The sequence below is a fragment of the Oncorhynchus kisutch genome, linkage group LG23 (genome assembly GCF_002021735.2).
Source record: "Oncorhynchus kisutch isolate 150728-3 linkage group LG23, Okis_V2, whole genome shotgun sequence".
Taxonomy (NCBI): Eukaryota; Metazoa; Chordata; class Actinopteri; order Salmoniformes; family Salmonidae; genus Oncorhynchus; species Oncorhynchus kisutch.
Window position 1 is genome coordinate 39,756,246 of NC_034196.2, and position 17,360 is coordinate 39,773,605.

At 42.7% G+C, this 17,360-nt stretch overlaps 2 protein-coding genes across 2 annotated transcripts in view; one reads left to right on the top strand and one right to left on the bottom strand.

Annotated features, from left to right (window-relative positions):
- The window catches only part of LOC109868046 (interleukin-31 receptor subunit alpha), a 16,103-nt gene extending 2,999 nt beyond the window's left edge, over positions 1-13,104 (top strand). Inside the window, exons 5-15 of the mRNA XM_020457442.2 lie at positions 2,887-3,014; positions 3,168-3,330; positions 4,006-4,088; positions 6,161-6,368; positions 6,755-6,922; positions 7,754-7,852; positions 7,998-8,141; positions 8,233-8,373; positions 8,748-8,832; positions 9,017-9,098; positions 9,763-13,104. Of these exons, the coding sequence (XP_020313031.1) occupies positions 2,887-3,014; positions 3,168-3,330; positions 4,006-4,088; positions 6,161-6,368; positions 6,755-6,922; positions 7,754-7,852; positions 7,998-8,141; positions 8,233-8,373; positions 8,748-8,832; positions 9,017-9,098; positions 9,763-10,314 (1,853 nt within the window). The 3' untranslated portion in view covers positions 10,315-13,104. The remainder of the gene's footprint in view (positions 1-2,886; positions 3,015-3,167; positions 3,331-4,005; positions 4,089-6,160; positions 6,369-6,754; positions 6,923-7,753; positions 7,853-7,997; positions 8,142-8,232; positions 8,374-8,747; positions 8,833-9,016; positions 9,099-9,762) is intronic.
- The window catches only part of LOC109868105 (interleukin-6 receptor subunit beta), a 17,299-nt gene continuing 12,731 nt past the window's right edge, over positions 12,793-17,360 (bottom strand). Inside the window, exon 16 of the mRNA XM_020457540.2 lies at positions 12,793-15,814. Coding sequence (XP_020313129.1) covers positions 15,152-15,814 — 663 coding nt within the window. The 3' untranslated portion in view covers positions 12,793-15,151. The remainder of the gene's footprint in view (positions 15,815-17,360) is intronic.

Consider the following 17,360-nt stretch of genomic DNA (forward strand, 5'->3'; position numbering starts at 1 on the left):
AACAGTATGGGGATGAGGTAGGTGAAAAGGGTGGGCTATTTACCAATAGACTATGTACAGCTGCAGCGATCGGTTAGCTGCTCAGATAGCTGATGTTTGAAGTTGGTGAGGGAGATAAAAGTCTCCAACTTCAGCGATTTTTGCAATTCGTTCCAGTCACAGGCAGCAGAGTACTGAATAGTGAAGAAATAAACTATGAAATAACACATGGAATCATGTAGTAAACCAAAAAGTGTTAAATAAATCAAAATATATTTTAAATTATTCAAAGAAGCCACCCTTTGCCTTGATAACAGCTTTGCATACTCTTAGCATTCTCTTAACCAGCTTCACCTGGAATGCTTTTCCAACAGTCTTGAAGGAGTTCCCACAAATGCTGAGCAGTTTTCTGCTTTTCCTTCAATCTGCAGTCCAGCTCATCATACCAGTGGGTTGTGGAGGCCAGGTCATCTGATGCAGCACTCATCACTCTCCTTCTTGGTCAAATAGCCCTTACACAGCCTGGAGATAGTCCCACTAAGCGCAAACCAGATGGGATGGCGTATTGCTGCAGAATGCTGTAGTAGCCATGCTGGTTAAGTGTGCCTTGAATTCTAAAAAAATCACAGACTGTGTCACCAGCAAAGCACCATCACACCTCCTCTTCCATGCTTCATGGTGGGAACCACACATACGTAGATCACCCGTTCACATACTCTGCATCTCACAAACAAACGGAGGTTTGGACCAAAAATCTCAAAGTTGGACTCATCAGCCCAAAGGACAGATTTCCACCGCTCTAATGTCGATTGCTTGTGTTTCTTGGCCCAATAAGTCTCTTCTTCTTATTGGTGTCCTTTAGTAGTGGTTTCTTTGCAGCAATTCGACCATGAAGGCCTGAATCATGGTGTCCTTTAGTAGTGGTTTCTTTGCAGCAATTCAACCATGAAGGCCTGATTCACGCTGTCTCCTCTGAACAGATGATGTTGATATGTGTCTATTACTTGAACTACTATTATGTGAAGCATTTATTTTTGGCTGCAATTTCTGAGGCTGGTAACTCCAATGAACTTATCCTCTGTAGCAGAGGTAACCCTGGGTTTTCCTTTCCTGTGGCGGTCCTCATGAGAGCTAGTTTCATCATAGTGCTTGATGGTTTTTATGACTGCACTTGCAGAAACTTTCAAAGTTCTTGAAACTTTCCAGATTGACTGACCTTCGTGTCTTAAAGTAATGATGGATTGTTGTTTCTCTTTGCTTATTTGAGCGGTTGTTATCATAATATGGACTTGGTCTATTACCAAATAGGGCTATTTTCTGTATATCTTGGCTCAAACGCGTTAAGAAGGAAAGAAATTCCACAACTTAACTTTTAAAAGGCACACCTGTTCATTGAAATGCATTTAAGGTGACTACCTCATGAAGCTGGTTGAGAGAATGCCAAGAGTGTGCAAAGCTGTCATCAAGGCAAAGGGTGGCTACTTTGAAGAATCTAAAATCTATTTTGATTTGTTGGATACTTTTTTGGGTTATTACATGATTCCATATGTGTTATTTCATCATTTTGATGTCTTCACTATTATTTTACAATGTAGAAAATAGTACAAATATGGAATGACTGGGTGTGTCCAAACTTTTGACTGGCACTGTAAGTTAGTTGTGTGTGTATACACCATTCAAAGCAAATTAAATGACCAGTCATACCAGTGGACAATTGGATTGTTGTCCATCGTAAAGCTCAATATCCTTACACCAGTATTTCTTGTTTATCTATTGTATTGTTTGTGTAATTGAGACCTGACATTACTCACCTAACCTGACATTACTCACCTAACCTGACATTACTCACCCAACCTGACATGACTCACCCAACCTGACATGACTCACCCAACCTGACATGACTCACCCAACCTGACATTACTCACCCAACCTGACATTACTCACCTAACCTGACATTACTCACCCAACCTGACATGACTCACCTAACCTGACATTACTCACCCAACCTGACATGACTCACCCAACCTGACATGACTCACCCAACCTGACATGACTCACCCAACCTGACATTACTCACCTAACCTGACATGACTCACCCGACCTGACATTACTCACCTAACCTGACATGACTCACCCAACCTGACATTACTCACCCAACCTGACATGACTCACCTAACCTGACATGACTCACCCAACCTGACATGACTCACCCAACCTGACATGACTCACCCAACCTGACATGACTCACCCAACCTGACATGACTCACCTAACCTGACATGACTCACCCAACCTGACATGACTCACCCAACCTGACATTACTCACCTAACCTGACATGACTCACCTAACCTGACATTACTCACCTAATCTGACATGACTCGCCCGACCTGACATGACTCGCCCAACCTGACATGACTCGCCTAACCTGACATGACTCACCTAACCTGACATGACTCACCTAACCTGACATGACTCACCTAACCTGACATGACTCGCCTAACCTGACATTACTCACCTAATCTGACATTACTCACCTAACCTGACATGACTCACCTAACCTGACATGACTCACCTAACCTGACATGACTCACCTAACCTGACATTACTCACCTAACCTGACATTACTCACCCAACCTGACATGACTCACCCAACCTGACATGACTCACCTAACCTGACATTACTCACCTAATCTGACATGACTCACCTAACCTGACATGACTCACCTAACCTGACATTACTCACCTAAGCTGACATTACTCACCTAACCTGACATTACTGACCTAACCTGACATGACTCACCTAACCTGACATTACTCACCTAACCTGACATTACTCACCTAACCTGACATTACTCACCTAACCTGACATTACTCACCTAACCTGACATTACTGACCATGTTTTTCAAGTGAAAATAGACCCTCCAAAGAATGTGCGGGTGGTTCCTCTCCCTGCTCATCTAAGGGTTGAATGGGAAAGACCAGGAGGCACAGACTTTCTTGACCAGGTCATACACTGTCAAGTCAAATATGCCAAGGTACACCGCTCATTTATTCAATGTTACGTTGTCTGTGATTTGTTTGTTGCTTAGTGCAATGTGCTATTTTCCCGGACTAGTCGGAAGTTAACATGACTGTTTGTTTTTTTTGCCTCTCATATCTTTGTTTCTTCTCCCTGTGTAAATGTCCAGCATGTAATGGATACATCTATGAACACAGTGGCCAAGACAGCCTCTGTCACTTCTGTTGAAGTGGAGTCATGCACCAACCATACAGTGTCTGTCCGCTGTGCTTTAGACAAGGCCCCCTGGAGTGAATGGAGCAGGCAGGTGACAGTACTGTCCTCTCTCAACGGTAAGAAAACATAAAGCCCCAGTAAATCACAATCGCTATTCAGGTTTTCAGGAGAAGTTTTTACATTTTTTAAAATCTATCTTGATGTCTCTGCCGTCTGTTTTGTTTTTCACTGTTAACATTTTGAGGTTGTTGTAGACATGAATTTGAATGCACATATTTTGCTGTGCTTGAAGAATGAGTCGTTAGACCTTGATTGAATAGCACGCACTGTCTGTGTGTTTGTCATGCACCCTTATCAAACGTTATCATGTAAAAATTAAAACATTGATGTAAGCTTCCTCACATTATAATCTGGCATGGTTTGATAGAGATAAGCAATGTGGCTGAAACAATTTCACCAACCCAGTTGTCTCATTCGATGAGAAATAATAGGAAGGATGCATTTTGAAAGTATTTTAAACAGTGCTGTGGTCTGAGTCTAGTTGGTGGCGTAGGGTTTGTGAAATGGATTGTGGTGAGAAACATTGTGAACTAATCACCCATCACCATTTTCTGGAACACATCAGTCAGCCACAGTATGCTTTCAGTTTGTCTTAATATTGAATGCTACGTTTCAGTTTCAGTCTTAGTATTGAATGTTACTAGACATTCTCCGACAGTACATCACAAAATGACGTGTTTATTATAACTAGGCTAAACTCTGTCGAAACTCTATTATTTCTATATCAACAGTGAGCACAATGCAGTTGGACCTGTGGAGGAAGATGGATGCACCAGACAACACTGGGACTAGAACAGTGCACCTGATGTGGAAGGTAGGAAGCTTATGTATGGCACTTTACATAATCAACATTATAAACTGGGTGGTTCGAGCCCTAAATGCTGATCGGCTGACAGCCGTAGTATATTTAAGCAATAAGGCACGAGAGGGTGTGGTATATGGCCAATATTCCACGGCTAAGGGCTGTTCACAGGCACGACACAAGGCGGAGTGCTAGGACACAGCCCTTAGTCGTGGTATATTGGCTCTATATCATAAACCCCTGAGGTGCCTTATTGCTATTATAAACTGGTTACCAACATAATTAGAGCAGTAAAAATAAATGTTTTGTCATACCCGTGGTATACGGTCTAATATACCACGGTTCTCAGCCAATCAGCATTCAGGGCTCGAACCACACAGTTTATAATAGATTGTATACCACGGATGTTCTAATTACGTTGGTAACCATAGCAATAAGGCATCTTTTGGGGTTTGTGGTTTACGGCCAATATAGCACGACTAAGGGCTGTATCCAGGCACTCCGCGTTGCATCGTGCTTAAGAACAGTCCTTAGCCGTGTTATATTAGTGATATACCACAGCCCCTCTGACCTTATTGCTTAAATAGGCATTGTTCTGGTTCAGTATTGGTTAGTCACTACCAAGGGTCTCCAGCTCTGGTCCTGGGTAGCTACAGTGTACCCGGGCTGTTGTTCCAGCCCACCACCAACACATCTGATTCTACAAATAAATATATCCTTGAAACCTTGAAGCAGGTGTGTTAGTGGTGGGTTGAAACTACAACCTCCTCACCCAGTATCTCCCCAGCACCACAGTTGGAGACCCTTGGTCTAAAGCCTTTCAAAGATGTATAACTCTACCAAAAGATTCCTTCCTCAAAACTAGGGTTGCAAAACTACCGGCAATTTACAAAAAGTTTACGATTTTTTGTTGTTGTAATTTTGGTAATTAACAGATCATCTGTGGTAATCTAGGTATGGTACCTTTGGTAATTTATACTTTAAATTATGTATTCATCTATAGTATACATTTTTTATATCTTGTGCATTGATTTCTAGTGGATAGACCATATGGTTCTAGAGGAAATAGCCTAATTAATGAAAAACGCATCTCATCAACATTAGCATTATTTTCAATTAACTCTGCAACTCTTCCAAATGGACTTTTTACATAATTGTCACCAGTTTGACACCAAAACATTTACAACAAAGACATACTACTTTTGTATTTTATTTATTTAACCTTTATTTAACTAGGTAAGTTTAATTAAGAACAAATTCATATTTACAATAAACAGTGTAAATAGTATAAACAAAGGATATCTCATGTTGAAACCCTCATATTTGGGCTCCCAAGTGGTGCAGTGGTCTAAGGCATCTCAGTGCAAGAGGTGTCACTACAGTCCCTGGTTCGAATCTAGGCTGAATCATAATTGGCCAAGTGTCTTCCGGGTTTGGCCGGAATTTGTTCTTAACTGACTTGCCTAGTTAAATGAAGGTTAAATGTAAGAGAAATATAAAAATTAAACACCAATGGTATTCACCAAAGTGCCAGTGGTCATTACAGACAGCTGTGATAATCTGAAGTACCCAAAAAGGCCACTAGATGTCGTGTGCTAAATTCCTTGAGAAACAGGAAAAAGATGCAATCAGATGCAAATGTATTTTAAAGCTGAGCTTTCAGTCAACCTGATGAAGGTCGACCGACTGGAAGCTCAGCTACAATTAAATACATTTGCATCTGACAGGAAGTGTGCAGAGACTTTTTCCTGTTTCTCAAGTATTGCCTCCAGCACATTCACTAATCAGCTGTGGGTCTGCGGTAGATTCTGCCTATTATCTACATGTGATAAATTCCATCAAATACTTTAACTTTACCAAAAGCCTAGTAGCTTACTGATTAACTTCGAATGGTACCAGTAATACCCCCCCCCCCCCCCCCCCCCCCACACACACACACACACACACACACACTTTGTAACCCTACGAAGAAATATGAGTAAATCTCAAACCTTACTCAAAATATATATATTTTTTTTCTAAATGGGGATGATTCTGACTGGGTGTGACGTATTTTCTAACGTCCTCTTTTCTACTTTGTACAGAGCATCTCCCCTGCATGCAAGGCCATCGATGGATACAGGCTGACGTACATGGCTGATGAAAAGCACATGCCTGACAGACATTTGGACACCGTTGTGGATAAGGCTTCCATCACTGTGGACCAGCGGGCATACAGAGTCACTCTCGCTGCCTATCGCGGCGACACCACGTTTTCTGAACAGTCAATCTATGTACCGGCCGTGGGACAAAGTTAGTTGCTATATTTGACACATATTCAATATGATTTGCCAGTTATCCTATTTAATATCATGTGACTCATTGCAAAGCTATTAGCTAGCAGATATGAGTCATATCTATCATGATCCATTTATACTGCCAGATAGATAGGTATATCACACTATCTCACTAGTCTTTATAATACAGACACTACTGCTACACTAAACTCAATGTTTCAACAAAAGCCTCTAACAATTTTAAACTACTAAACTTCTTCTACTTTCATTAAAATACTTATGGACAGTTGAAGAAAGGCAAAAAAGAACCTGGCCTCGTTTGTTATTTACAGTGTTATTTAGAAGTGGTCTTAAGGCTCTGTGTACTACAGTGTCACATTCATATGAGTTTATGTGTGTCAGGTCTCCCCCAGGTTAGGGGCGCCCAGGCCTCTGCCCATGACGGTGACATCCAGGTCAGCTGGGTTGTTCCTCCTCTCTACCTTGTCCATGGCTACATCATAGACTGGACCACCGATGGAGATACATACACCTGGCTACAGAGCCAAGACACTCACATCACATTGACTGGTGAGCTGGGTTTCTAAAGAATGGATGGATGGGTGGGTCGATGGATGGGTGGGTCGATGGATGGGTGGGTCGATGGACAGGTGGGACGATGGATGGGTGGGTTGATGGACGGGTGGGTCGATGGACGGGTGGGTCGATGGACGGCTGGATCGATGGACGGCTGGGTCGATGGACGGGTGGGTCGATGGACGGCTGGGTCGATGGACGGGTGGGTCGATGGACGGGTGGGTCGATGGACGGGTGGGTCGATGGACGGGTGGGTCGATGGATGGGTGGGTTGATGGGTGGATGTATAGTTGGATCCTGATTATGTTACTTTATGTAACTTTACATTGACATTGGAGTGCTTGACATGACTCGAGGTTTGAGTTTGTGGTCATTAGGAATTATTTAAATTGTTTTGCTATGGTTTCTCTATGGGTTTGAATAGACTCATAGAATGTGCATTAGAGGAAGATCCATTGAGCTTGTCGTTGATGTGGTGAAAGAAAAACAGAAGGCTTTTAGATGGATCAAGATCAAAAATCTAGTCAATCTTTATTGGTCGAGTACACAGAATTGCAGATGTTATCGCCCAGCGAAATGCTTGTAATTCTCGCTACAATTAGGTATTACACCTATCAATATTTATGGTTTTATATGATGAGCCATGACTAGAATACATTATACACATATAAAGTGGGTAAAACAGTATGTAAACGTTATTAAATCAACTGGTAATATTGTGTGTATACATCCCAGATTAAATGAACATCACTCCTCCTGTTATCCCAGTAAACACTTGGAGGAATCTACTTTGGGATGTTTTCATTTTCTCCCTCCCTCTCATAGGCCTGCAGCCTTTTAAACTATACAACATCACAGTAACTCCACTCTATGATGACAAGACAGGACTCGAAAAGGTCATTCAGATCTGCTCAGTACAAAGAGGTACCGTTCACATGTTCCTCTCTTTCTATTGGTCCTTTGGGGTAATGGCTATGTATCTTCTTATTTATTAAAATGATTTAAATGTTTTAATTGTATCTGTCCCAAATAAATGGGTTACTAAATCATATTTTCTTGATCGACTCAGCTCCAGGGAATATCTCCTCTGTCGATGTACACGTTCAAGACAAAAGTGCTCAGGTCAACTGGACTGCTGTGCCTCAGAGCCAATGTAGTGGTGATGTCGTCAACTACACTGTGTTCTACAAGACTGAAACACAACCAGAGCTGAGTAAGTCTCCTGAAACATTGTTTCAACATTGTTATAACGAAATGTCAACTGTACCGAGTGTAATTTCCTGTTGTTTTTCCTCCCCTCTCAGATGTGACAGTAAATAGCTGGAAACAGGGAGTGACTTTGGAGCCTCTCCAACCAGACACCAGATACAGTGTCCATGTTATGGCCAGAGCTGTTACTGGGGCAACCAATAGCAGCGTCATTCACTTCACAACGAGCAGATACGGTAAGGTCATGTCTGTAGGCTTCACCCACCATCTGATAGTATCTCATGGTAACACAGATTGACACTTTAAAAGTCTCGTTATGGTGCTACATATTCATTCCATGTATCCACTTTGAAGCACAGGGTTATAGTAGCAAATGTTCTAACCATAGAATTACAGTTACTAGAACAGACATTCAAGTCAATCTTCCGTACAGGCTGGACCTGCGGCCATCTTGTGTGCACTCGTCTGTACCAGTGGTTTTAATTCTGTGGTTTTCTGACATATTCTAACTAAGCATTTTGCCCCATGCATACACTACTGCTCAATTGTCCAAAAACAGTATTTGCTGTTGTATTCCTTCATCATAACGTCTCTGTGTCTGTCCCATCAGGCAGGACCTTCATCATCATGTCCTGTGTCTTCGGTGGTTTTGGCGTCATCATCGTCCTAGTCACTGGACTCTTCTGCGTCATTCAGTATGTTCTGCCGTAGATCTCAGAACCTTTTTAAAGCTGCAGATGTTCTTCCCTGTATATGTAAATGGTTGTGTTCCAAATAGCTCCCTATTTAGTGCACTGCCCATCACTCACTTCAAGTCAATTATGTCTGACAAGTCAGATGATTGGATGTTCTATGTAACATTGTTTAACTGATCCCTAGGTGGAAACGATTCAAGGGGAAGATAGTGCCCAACCCCGGTCTCAGCTCCCTGGAATTCTGGTCTTCACAGGATTGTCATAAGGTAACATGATAATGACATGATAATCTTTTTATATTGTATCAATCAATCAAATGTATTTATAAAGCCCTTTTTACATCAGCCAATGTCACAAAGCGCTATACAGAAACACAGCCTAAAACCCCAAACACAAAACACATTCCATTTAGCCCTATCCTATAGTATAGACAATGGATACTGTATTGAACATGTCCTTCAGAAACACAGCCTAAAACCCCAAACACAGAACACATTCCATTTATCCCTATCCTATAGTATAGACAATGGATACTGTATTGAACATGTCCTTCAGAAACACAGCCTAAAACCCCAAACACAGAACACATTCCATTTATCCCTATCCTATAGTATAGACAATGGATACTGTATTGAACATGTCCTTCCATTTCACTCGTCTGAAGAAAAGGGATTTGATATACATTTCATTTGTTACATTTCAACACAAATCTTTCACTTTATGACTATTACTTATGGATTAAACTGTTCATGTTCCGATTGGCTCATTCAACCCCCTTCCTCTCTCCCCTGTAACTAGTCCCCATGTTCTCAGTCAACATACCTGGTGAAATAAATGTTGGTCTTCATGTTGGCTCAATAGGCTACAGTTTACATCGTCCCTACTGTCTTCACCATTCCTTTTTGGAAATCTGTCCTTGTCACCCCACAGATCCAACCCTTTAACAACCCGTCTGAACTCGAGACCTTCTGTGAGATGATCTACCCCTGTGAGGTGAACACCATAACGGACGACATCATGGGGTCAACCTCTACAGAAGACGGGGACATACAGGACATGGGCAAAGAGACCGTCTGTGACCAGACCGAGAGATGGAGCTCTGGCTTCGGTAGCAGGACCTTCTGTGACAGCCAACCCAGAGAGGAGAGCAGTAACCTGGGCCTGACCCCAACCCTCCTCCCTTTACTGGCTCAACAAGACGGAGAAATCAACCTGCTGGAGTCAACTACCTCTGAGGACTCATCATCAGCGACATCAGACCTCCAGGCCTCCGAGAGCTGTCCCGTCAACCCCTACAGGCTGCAGACGCCAGGGGAATGCCCTGTGAGGTTGGGGCTGGGGGGAGGTGAGGCGACGTCGGGCACCACAGAGGAGAGTAGGAGCCTGTTGGACACACAGCAGCATAGCAGCATAGCTCCTCTCACTGCGTACGTCACTCTGGACATGTTTGAACACAGGGTGAGGGAAAGCAAACGGACATGAACACACTTCTGAATCCAGTGGACTTCTCAGTCTTTCCTAGAGCCTTTTATTCATTCAGTTTTAATGTCTCATATAGGCTATTGTGTTTTTGTGTTAGTGGTACTTTGAAATATCCATTTTGTAATTATACTTGAGTGACAATTTGTACAGTATGTGTATTTGTAGATTGTAAAGGTGGATAGATATCAGTTCTTTGAATTTGACTCATAAATATCAATCTATACTGTTGTATGTGGTAGACTATATCTCATCAAATGTTTTAGTTTCTTGTCGTTGAGAAGGACTGCTGTTGGTACAATTTAAGCGCTTCCCCTTTCCGTCCATTACCAGTATGCCGTTTTGTTTGGGGGGAGGGGTGTTGCAGCACCACTTCCTAAAAACAGAAAGCAAGTGTGTCAAGATGGAAATACTTCAGTAACAGGGTCAAAGCAAGGCTTCATGTCTCCGAGTTACTGGCTGGGTGGTAGCCTAGCGGTTAAGAAGTTGTGCAAATAACCAAAAGTGTACTGATTCAAATCCCAGAGCCGACTAGGTAAAAATCTGATGATGTGCCTTTGAGCAAGGCACTTAACCCTAATTGCTCCTGTAAGTTGTTCTGGATGAGAGCGTCTGTTAAATGACTCAAAAGTAGAATGTAAATGTTTGCGTCCCAAATGACACCATATTCCATATAAAATACATAACTTTTGACTAGGGCTCGTAGGTCTCAGGTCAGAAGTAGTGCTCTATATAATTATTAGGGTGCAATTTGGGACGTACTCAGTGACTAGAGAGACATTGAAGCCCATCCTTGATTTGACCTGGTACTGCTCTTTAAAATAATATCATTCACTGGGTCATGGGAAAGAAAAAACTAAATCACTCCAAGTCTATGATCTGCCCAATGACATTTTATTGAATAATAACTTATTTTTAAAATAATATTAGGAATGGGAGCCAAGCAAAATCACATGTTTAGTCTCTGACGGACTAATATATTCTGTTCTATTAATGTTGAACGTCTCACTGAATGTAAAGCACTCTTCACTTTGTAAAATGATGCAGACAGAAGAGGGAGGCATTTAATTTGTTTTTCATATCAATTTAACAAATTATACATGCACTTTTCAGTATACAAAACATTAGGAACACCTTTCTAATATTGAGTTGCGCCCCCTTTTGCCCTCAGAACAGCCTCAGTTCCACAGGGATGCTGGCCCATGTTGACTCCAGTGCTTCCCACAGTTGTCAAGTTGGCTGGATGTCCTTTGGGTGGTGGACCATTCTTGATACACATGTTGAGTGTGAAAAACCCAGAACCGTTGCAGTTCTTGAGACAAACCAGTGAGCCTGGCACCTACTACCATACCCCGTTCAAAAGCACTTAACTCTTTTGTCTTGCCCATTCACCCTCTGAATGGTACACGTTCACAATCCATGTCTCAGGTGTCCCATGGCTTAAAAATCCTTCTTTAACTTGTCTCCTCTCCATCTACACTGATTGAAGTGGGTTTAACAGGTAACATCAATAAGGGATCATAGCTTTCACCTCATCAGTCTATGTCATGGAAAGAACAGGTGTTCCTAATATTTTGTCCTCTGTGACAGGGCTCTAGTCAGTAGTGCATTATATTAGGATTAGGGTGCATTCTGGGACGTAGCCAGTGATTAGAGACATGACGCTCACCCTTGTTTTGACGCTATACTGTTCTTTACAACAAAAAAGATAATTCACGGAGTCCTCACTCCAAGTCTATGGTCTGCCTGATGACATTTTGTGGCATAACAAAATGTTCTTATGTGACAGAGCATAACAAAATCTGAATTTATGACTTATTAATATATTTGGTTTTATTCTATTAATTAAGTTCTTGTTGAAAAGAAAATACCTCTAAAGATGCAGGTAACTGCCAAAATAAAGGAAACACTTCAGTAAATGAAGGATACAAAGCAGGTGCTTCCACACAGGTGCGGTTCCGGAATTAATCAATTAACATCCCATCACACTTAGGGTCATGAAATAAAAACGTCCAGTTTCCCATTATTTTGGGTACCAGGGCTAGAAGAGATCTCAGAGGCTTTGAAAGAGGGGTCTCACAGGACCATAGGGGGTTAAAAGGTGTGTGTCTCAGTCACCACATTTCAACCCAATTAAACACTTACGAGAGATTCTGGAGGTCCGCCTGAGACAGCGTTTTCCATCACCAACAAAACACTAAATTATGGAAATTCTCATATAACAATGGTGTCGTATCCCTCCAATAGAGTTCCAGACACTTGTATAATCTATGCCAAGACGCATTGAATCAGTTCTGGTTCGTGGTGGCCCAATGCCCTATTAAGACACTATGTTGGGGTTTCCTTTATTTTGTCAATTACCTGTATGCTGCTTGACAAGAAGCATAAAAAAATTATTCCTTCACATGGATAACACACAACACTGGATTCCTTCACATGGTTAATACAGTTGACTTTATGAAATGATGAAGACAAAAATCAGGCATTTAAACTAGTTTATTTCATACTTAAGACTGCTCCAAAAAGGGTGCATGTTATGGTTGCATGCAGTGAAATACTAGGCTGTTCTCTGTATACAATGGAAATGTAGTGTTAACTGAGTGATGTCAGAATAGTTTTCATAAGTAGCAACATTCAAATGTAGGTAAACATACATTAATTTCTGAGCATACTCCTTGCTGTAGAAACTCATTTGAAGGTCCAGTTGAGATCTGTACATTCCAAACAAACTATTTTCATGACAAGACAAAAATTCATATAAAAAATAAAAAGATATACCTGTAAGAAATAATACACAATCTTCCTTTTCAGTACATATAATACTGTACCAGTAATCTCTCTAAAATCTGACCTGGAACCAGATGGGCAGGGAACTTGCATAGCACTGCTTTACCTTTCGTTAAATTTAACCACAATGTCCTTATTAACGGATCAATTTAAAATAAAAAAAATCTTGTATTTAAAAAAACTAAAATAGTAGTAATTCATAGAATTTTGAAATTAACATGAAACATTTTGAAATTCCTGGGTATTAAGGTCTTTGGCAACAGATCAAGTCTAAAGATGACTTGGAGCAGAATTCATAACGGCATGTCAAGTAGACCTTGAATAAAAATTCTTAAGGCATTGTAAAACGGCAAATATACATTTGTCAAACAGTTTTTCTACCGATTCCCTACCTGAAATGACGCCATGTCACCAGTCATATACTGACTAGTGTAGCATATTTCAAGGGGTCCTGTTGTATTGGTTAGTGTCACATGTTGGCTTCCTTTTAGTCCTCTTTTCTATTCTACACTGCATTCGGAAAGAATTCAGACCCCTGGACTTTTTCCACCTTTTGTTTCGGGACATTATATAGACAGGTGTGTGCGCGCGCCTTGCCAAATGATGTCCAATAAATCAAGTTGTGGAAACATCAAGGATGATCAAAGGAAATCGGATGCGCCGGAGCTCAATTTGAGTCTCATAGCAAAATGTGGAGAAAGGGTCCAAGTACTTTCCAAATGCACTATAAATTCAACTTGGCCAGTTTGTAGAGATCAGCACCCACTTCTAGACTATGCTCTTCAGACGACAGGTGAAGCTAACACAACGAATGATAAACAGTACAAAGCTCACTAGCTACTGAAGAGGCTTTTAAATTGAGTAAACTTTTCATTGTGAGGCATTACTTCAGTCCATAGACATGGTCCTAGTTACTATGAAGAAAAAAGAAAATATGCCACACTGGAACACTTTACCATTCAATCTACCATCCTGGGAACACAGTCATCTTCATTAGGGACGACTAGCGAAAAAAAGCATTTCTTATTGGACAGGTCCATGTAGCTCCTCCCTGTTTTCTACTGTTTGGTGCCTAGCTCCTCTGGGACATTGCTGTTTGAGACCGACGAGATCTGTTAATTACATTCATGTACAGCATGTGTTGTAAGGATGAAAATCAGATGTTCATCATTGATTAGTAATGCCTGACCTGTGTCTATAAACTCCTGTCTGTCATGTGAACTGATTGAAATGGTGGTTGCTAAGAGAAAAGATGTTATACACTGCCCGTCTAGTCTTAACTATAAGATACAGCGTCTCAGAAAAAGTGGTCTATTTGCTTCTTGGAATGTTAAAACAAAAACTCCACATACAAGCTGAAGGCTTAGAGCCAAACTGTCATCCACTTAAAAAGAGATTTAATGAGGCAAGTTAGGATGTCTGTAGGAAGTTCATGGGTGCAAAAATAATATGCCGACGTAATTCATCATTTGAAATCTTGAACGGAATGTCTGAAATGAACCAAGGCACAAAGGCTGGATAAATGAATGTCTGAAATGAACCAAGGCACAAAGGCTGGATAAATGAATGTCTGAAATGAACCAAGGCACAAAGGCTGGATAAATGAATGTCTGAAATGAACCAAGGCACAAAGGCTGGATAAATGAATGTCTGAAATGAACCAAGGCACAAAGGCTGGATAAATGAATGTCTGAAATGAACCAAGGCACAAAGGCTGGATAAATGAATGTCTGAAATGAACCAAGGCACAAAGACTGGATAAATGAATGTCTGAAATGAACCAAGGCACAAAGACTGGATAAATGAATGTCTGAAATGAACCAAGGCACAAAGGCTGGATAAATGAATGTCTGAAATGATCCAAGGCACAAAGGCTGGATAAATGAATGTCTGAAATGATCCAAGGCACAAAGGAGAGATAAATGAATGTCTGAAATGAACCAAGGCACAAAGGAGAGATAAATGAATGTCTGAAATGAACCAAGGCACAAAGGAGGGATAAATGAATGAAGTGAGAAGACTTCGAACTAAAGTCACCATTTGTTCTCCTCTCCTAACACGGTTGCCTGTGGCCTCTCAGCTGAGGCATATAGCTAGGAACGGGGCCTGGCTGTTCGTCAGGGGATTGTCCCTCATCTGTGGGCGTGGTCTGTTGTGACCCCTCCTCCAGAGGGCAGAACCGGAGCGAAGCCAACCCCTGCTCCTCCATCTCCAGCTGGTTCCTGTCCCCCGGGTCTCTGCTTTCGCTAGCCACAGGTGAACGGCTGAAGTAGGGGTTCCGCTGGTGGGACTGCCCACTGCCCTCCTGGCTCTCTTCGCTGTCCAGCAGGGGTTGGGTGGACTCAGAGCGGGCGAAGCTGGGCATCTGGGACTGTGAGGAGCCGCACTGGGGGGTCTGGAGCAGAGTGCAGGGGGACTGGGGCAGAGTACAAGGGGACTGGCCCTTGTAGCCGTTGGAGGCCACCACCGACGAGTACTGGACGGTGCTGGTCGTGGTCTGGCCCGAGTCACCGCCTTCCTCGCTGTCCGAGACGCTCTGGCGTGGTGTCGACATGCAAGAAGAGCCGCCAATGCCGCTGCTGTGCTCCTCCGACATGTACTTGTCCTTCTTGAGCGGCAGGCCCGCCTTATCCTCTTCGCACAGCGACTTCCTGTCGAATACGTCCACCTCTACCACACTCACGTCGCCCAGCACACTCTCCTTGGGACTGACAGCCTGAGATTGAAAAGGAGGGTTAAGTCAAGTTCTATGTAAGGTCTATTTCACATCCATGTTATTATAGCCCCACAGCTAGAGAGCGTGAGGAGGGCTACAGCTAGAGAGCGCGAGGAGGGCCACAGCTAGAGAGCGCGAGGAGGGCCACAGCTAGAGAGCGCGAGGAGGGCCACAGCTAGAGAGCGCGAGGAGGGCCACAGCTAGAGAGCGCGAGGAGGGCCACAGCTAGAGAGCGCGAGGAGGGCCACAGCTAGAGAGCGCGAGGAGGGCCACAGCTAGAGAGCGCGAGGAGGGCCACAGCTAGAGAGCGCGAGGAGGGCCACAGCTAGAGAGCGCGAGGAGGGCCACAGCTAGAGAGCGCGAGGAGGGCCACAGCTAGAGAGCGCGAGGAGGGCCACAGCTAGAGAGCGCGAGGAGGGCCACAGCTAGAGAGCGCGAGGAGGGCCACAGCTAGAGAGCGCGAGGAGGGCCACAGCTAGAGAGCGCGAGGAGGGCCACAGCTAGAGAGCGCGAGGAGGGCCACAGCTAGAGAGCGCGAGGAGGGCCACAGCTAGAGAGCGTGAGGAGGGCCACAGCTAGAGAGCGTGAGGAGGGCCATAGCCACTCCAAGTAGTGAGGGAAGTAAAGTAGATAAATGTCTACTGATAACCGTAATCCAAAATGCAAAGAAACATTTAAGGTGACTATAGCGGTCCAAATTGTGTGAACGGTGCGAATAAACAATTATTTTGACCTGTTGGTCCCATCACCTGTCGTCTAGGAGAACCACACGTACTGCTCACACAACCACAATGATGTTACGATCAGTGGAGAGTAGATAGGATCCCAGTAAATATTCATAGCTCATCACAGATCAATTTAGTGTCCTCCATAGTTATTAGGACAGTGACACATGTGGTTGTTGCTGTTGTTGTTGGTGGTGGTTTGGCTCTGAAATGATACAATGACTGAGGTTAAAGTGCAGACTAAGTTTTCATCCGAGTGTATTTTCATCCATATTGGGGGAACCGTTTAGAGCCCCCCCCCCCGATTTTCAATTGTGTATTAAAGTAATACAAAGTTTAGTATTTGGTCCCATATTCAAAGCACGCAATGATTACGTCAAGCTTGTGAATACACATTTGTTGAATGCATTTGCTGTTCGTTTTGGTTGTGTTTCAGATTATTTTGTGCCCAATAGAAGTTAATGGTAAATAATGTATTGTCATTTTGGAGTCTCTTGTATTGTAAATATGAAGAATAGAATGTTTCTAAACACTTCTACATTAATGTGGATGCCACCATGATTATTGATAATCCTGAAAGAATCGTGAATAATGATGAGTGAGAAAGTTACAGAGACACATATCATACCCCCGAGGCATACTAACCTCTCACCATTACAATAACAGGAGAGGTTAGCGTTTTATATCATACCCCTGAGGCATACTAACCTCTCACCATTACAATAACAGGAGAGGTTAGCATTTTATATCATACCCCTGAGGCATACTAACCTCTCACCATTACAATAACAGGAGAGGTTAGCATTTTATATCATACCCCC